Here is a 4,294-nt window from a genome sequence, read left to right on the forward strand (position 1 = left end):
AAAATTAAAAAATTAGCAAATTTGCTCCTGTAAGCTTCCTTAAGCTTTCTTTGCCTGAGCAGATATTATGAAGGTGCTTATGCCCTCCGAAAGAGCCTTGTGTGTTTGGTGATGTGAGAGAAAGCAAGCAAGCTGCAGTGTGAGTCTCAGATCCTTCAGATGAATTAGTGAGTCCAGCAGGTGAAAAACTGCACCTGGTAAAGCATATGCCCTTTGAGAGGTGCTGCTCAGAGAAGTCCCTTTGTTGTTCCCAGCCATGAAATACCCTCTTTTTTTAAATTCCAAGTCCTGTTCTGGAGCATAAAAAGTCACTGATGTTTCCCATAAACTAGGTGCTGCTTTGTAGCTCTCCTTGCACAGGTATCTGTGACCTATTTGGATTTGCTTACTGTCTCTGAGGTCAGTACAAGGTCCCCACAGAAACTGAGTTTCATCTTTCATGCAGCAGTGCTATTCATTTAAGGAGGAAAACAATGGTTAAACGAGTGGTTCCCCACTTAGGTGGGTGTCAGGATAATGGAAAGCACGTGCCTGTATCTGTGCACCAGTAAGACACAGTTAAGGGCCTCTTGTGTGGTGAAGCTGTTGTGGTTTGACTCAAGGCTAACTGACCTGGGCTTTTTTTTTTTTCTTCTTTAGTGATGATGGCCAAGGAGAAACCGCCAATAACTGTGGTTGGAGACGTTGGAGGAAGAATTGCCATCGTTGTGGTATGAGTGTGATGGAGAGGAGGGGGGTGGCTTCCTCCCAGCATCTTTCCTTGAGCTGCTTTATCCCAGAGGGTAGGAGGGACTGCTCATGTAGGGGTGGTAACAGGATTGTCACCACTGTTTTTTCCAGTTTTGCTGGTGGCTTTGGTTACTTCAGCTTTCACTGAAAATCCTTTGTATTTCAGTGCTTTAAGCCCTGAAATCTCCTTGCTCCCTTGAATCTACAAATACCAGATGTGTGCAAATACTCAACAAATCCAGGACATGCAGAGAAATCTCCTGAAGTATTTAAAAAAAACGCCAACCAACCAAAGTACTCGCTGAGCTTTTCTTACATGCTGTGCCATGCTGCAGTATAAGTAATCAACATGCAGCTACTATCACTGTGGAAAAAAAACCAAAAACGCTTGCTGAAGATAAGCTCTGTTTGCCTGTGAGCATGTGCAGGGACTAATTTGTTTCCAAGACACAATATTTGTTCTGCACACTAGCAAAAGGGTGTGTAAATTAGGGAAATGGTGTCCACAGATTTAAGTTGTGCACGTGGCTGTGCTTGAATCTCAACAGCAGCTGAAGTAGCCAGAGATTATATTCTTTTTGGCTGTGTTTGTGGCCAAAGCTGCAGTACCTTGCGGATCCACTCCTGCCCTGCAGGCACAATAAACTTCTGGTTTTGATGTTATTTCTGTCTCTTCTCAGGATGACATCATCGATGATGTGGAAAGCTTTGTAGCTGCTGCAGAGTTCCTGAAAGAGCGTGGAGCCTACAAGATTTTTGTGATGGCTACTCACGGGCTCCTGTCAGCAGATGCCCCCCGTCTCATAGAGGAATCCTCCATCGATGAGGTGCATCTGCTTTCTGGGCTGCTGGGGAAGGGCTGGCTCTGGTAACTGGGTTGATTTAAGGCACCAAAACCCACAAACTGATGTTCTTCCCCTGCCACGTAGCTCATCTCTGAAACGACTGGTTTCATCAGATGCTTTCAGTTAGCTGGTTCTTCACTGAAAAAAAAAAAAAAAAAGCGTGTGTGATTAATACGTGTTCAGATCATGCTTCTCTGTGTATATTTTCTCCTTAATGCACAGATATTAGTCATCCCTGCCTGGACACTTCCCTTCCCACAGCTGAGTGCATGTGATCGCTTTCTCACTGCACAGACCTTCTACCTGCCCCTCTCCCCCAGCTGATGACGAGCTGTTGGATGCCTTAAGAGGATAAGATTTCAAACCTCGCCCTTAGGAACAAACATGTCAGATCCTGCGCTCTAAACGCACCCGTCAGCCTGTGTGGAGGTGGCTGTTGTAGAGTGCTGGTTACGCCGGGCCCCTCAACAGATTGACTGTCATGTGGGGGAGACCATTTATTTTCATCTTTTGTTCCTAACGTACAAGGATTTCTCCCCCTGAACTGGGAAACAGCAGGTACACACCTCTCGTGGAGTTAATCTAGGGTGGCTGTTCAGTGAGAGCAAGCGTATCAGCAGCACAGCTAACCATCTTTTCTTTTTGTCACTCCATAGGTGGTAGTGACCAACACAGTTCCTCACGAGGTACAGAAGCTGCAGTGCCCCAAGATAAAGACGGTGGATATCAGTTTGATTCTCTCTGAAGCCATCCGACGAATCCACAATGGCGAGTCCATGGCCTATCTCTTTCGCAACATCACTGTCGATGACTAGACCTGGCGCTGCCCCCGTCCCGGCTTCCACAAGAGAAGGAAATACGCATGAAATGGCAATACCATAAATTATAGGCATAACACAACAGTTTATTCTTGTAGGAGCGTGAAGGTTTTCAGTCTTGAGCCATGAGATCTAATAGAAAACATCAACCTGGCCAGCACTTTACAGGTGAACAGAAGAGGCCACTGGCAGTGGGGAGGATTATATCGTGAGAGAGATGGAGAAATGAGGTGGTGTTGAATTTTTAAGTTCCTCTTTTTTTTTTTTTTTTTAGTTGTTATCTCTTGCCCTATAGGGGTGGAAAGCAAAGCAAAAAGAAGTAGCTGTCAGCTTATGAGAAGGGAATAGAGACTGCTCATTGCTGCGTGTGGGCAGCAAGAGGAGACAGCCTTTGGGTTTCTGTTTCTGACTGTGACTCGCCTGAGAGAGCGCAGAAGGGAGTGCTTTATTCAGACAGCTGGGCAGGACTGCTCGCTGCTGGCAGGGCTGATCAGCAGAGCAGCTCCTTGCCAACCGAGTGGCCTCTCATCTCCTGCACAGCATAGCAAGGACTTTCATCAGAACTAAGTTAGCGGAATATCCAGACAGGGCAGTTTAGGGCAACCCATTCGCAGGGCTGCTCACATCCTTGTGTCGGGGCTCTGGGAACAAGCTCACATGTGTCTCCCAGCAGGGCAAGGGGTGCTAGTTAATGTGCTGGCCTTTTCATTTTACGAGCCTTGGATCATTATTGTTCTTCAGTGGCAAGTCACATGAGAGTCTTAAGTCCTCACTTGAAACTTGTCTGCACTGCAAAACAAGGCGCAGTTTCTGGAGTAGCATGGAGCTGATGAATTGTGGCACTCTCACGGGGAAGGGGAGTTGGAACAATATCTGCCTCTAATGCAGCTGTGCTCTCCAAAACACTAACACTGAACCTGCAACAAAAAGCATAGAATTTTTCATTTTTGGTGGTTGCCCTGAACCTTGTACCCCCCGAACAGCTGCTCTGTCTGTACCGTGGGGCTGTTGCTGTCACCAGGCTCACTTGGAGCTTCCATGGGGAAGCAGGACTCGCTGCTTGCTCCTTTCTTGAGTGACACTAATCCTTGGCTGGAGGGGCACTTGAGAAAGTTGCACAAGGTGCTTGTGAAAGCTTTCATCTCCAGGATGAAACAAGGATAAATTCCCAAACTGTGATCTTCCCCCTTGATGAGGCTGACAAACACACTTCAGTAAAATGTATGCCACTTTGTAGCCGGCTGATGTGTGGAACAAATCCTGCTTGGAGGCAGTAGCTTTAAAAGAGCACTGCTGCTAACGGGCTGTCTCTAGCAGGCAGTTGTTTTCTTTTTGCTTATCCTTCAACTTCTGCCTACATCCTTCTCTTCCACTCCAGCATCTAAAGTGTGCGCAGTGCCAAGGAGCAGGCAGCGACTCTGGGAGAAGGACAAGCCTTGAACACTGGGCACACAAGCGTGCCTCGGCCTGGGGGAGCTGGTTCTGCAGCATAGCGCCTTGTCTCGTAGCTGGTGAGGGTACACAGAAGCCCAGAGCTCTTGGGTCATCTCCAGTATCCAGCATGGGTTAAACCTCCGAGCCTGATCCCATGAGGGATGCTTGGGGCTGAATGAGCTCTTGATGCTGTTGATTGTTTTCCTGCGTTTTCAAAGCACTGTGAACAAATCACAGCTGTACTTTGTGACCACAGCGTGGGTCCTCAGCTGGGTGGAGGAACACAGTTCTGTGCTGAAGTGTGTGAAGCCCTTGCAGGTGTCTGCATGTCCCCTTGTTCGGAGCCAGTACTGGATCATACTCTTCACACTTTTAACGTTGGCTTACACTGTGAGCAGTGTTGCTCTTTTCTCCCCTCAAACTGCTTGTCAGACCGGCCAGAAGCACGGCCAGGGCTTGCTGAGTGCT

The 4,294-nt window shown here is 47.7% G+C and overlaps 1 protein-coding gene across 2 annotated transcripts; it reads left to right on the forward strand.

The window, feature by feature from the left end:
- Positions 1–423: 423 nt before the first annotated feature.
- On the forward strand, positions 424–2,431 carry LOC141967865 (phosphoribosyl pyrophosphate synthase-associated protein 1-like). 2 transcript variants are annotated; one of them, XM_074922065.1, is made up of 3 exons: positions 424–710; positions 1,410–1,556; positions 2,231–2,431. In XM_074922065.1, the coding sequence occupies exons 1-3, from the start codon at positions 642–644 to the stop codon at positions 2,387–2,389; spliced, it is 375 nt and encodes a 124-aa protein (XP_074778166.1). In that variant the 5' UTR covers positions 424–641; the 3' UTR covers positions 2,390–2,431. The 2 variants fall into 2 exon arrangements, 1 of the variants encoding a protein (XP_074778166.1); XR_012634774.1 differs by having other exon boundaries at positions 424–2,132; positions 2,231–2,342.
- Positions 2,432–4,294: the final 1,863 nt, after the last annotated feature.

Source organism: Athene noctua, chromosome 18 (assembly GCF_965140245.1).
Source record: "Athene noctua chromosome 18, bAthNoc1.hap1.1, whole genome shotgun sequence".
NCBI classification, from domain to species: domain Eukaryota; kingdom Metazoa; phylum Chordata; class Aves; order Strigiformes; family Strigidae; genus Athene; species Athene noctua.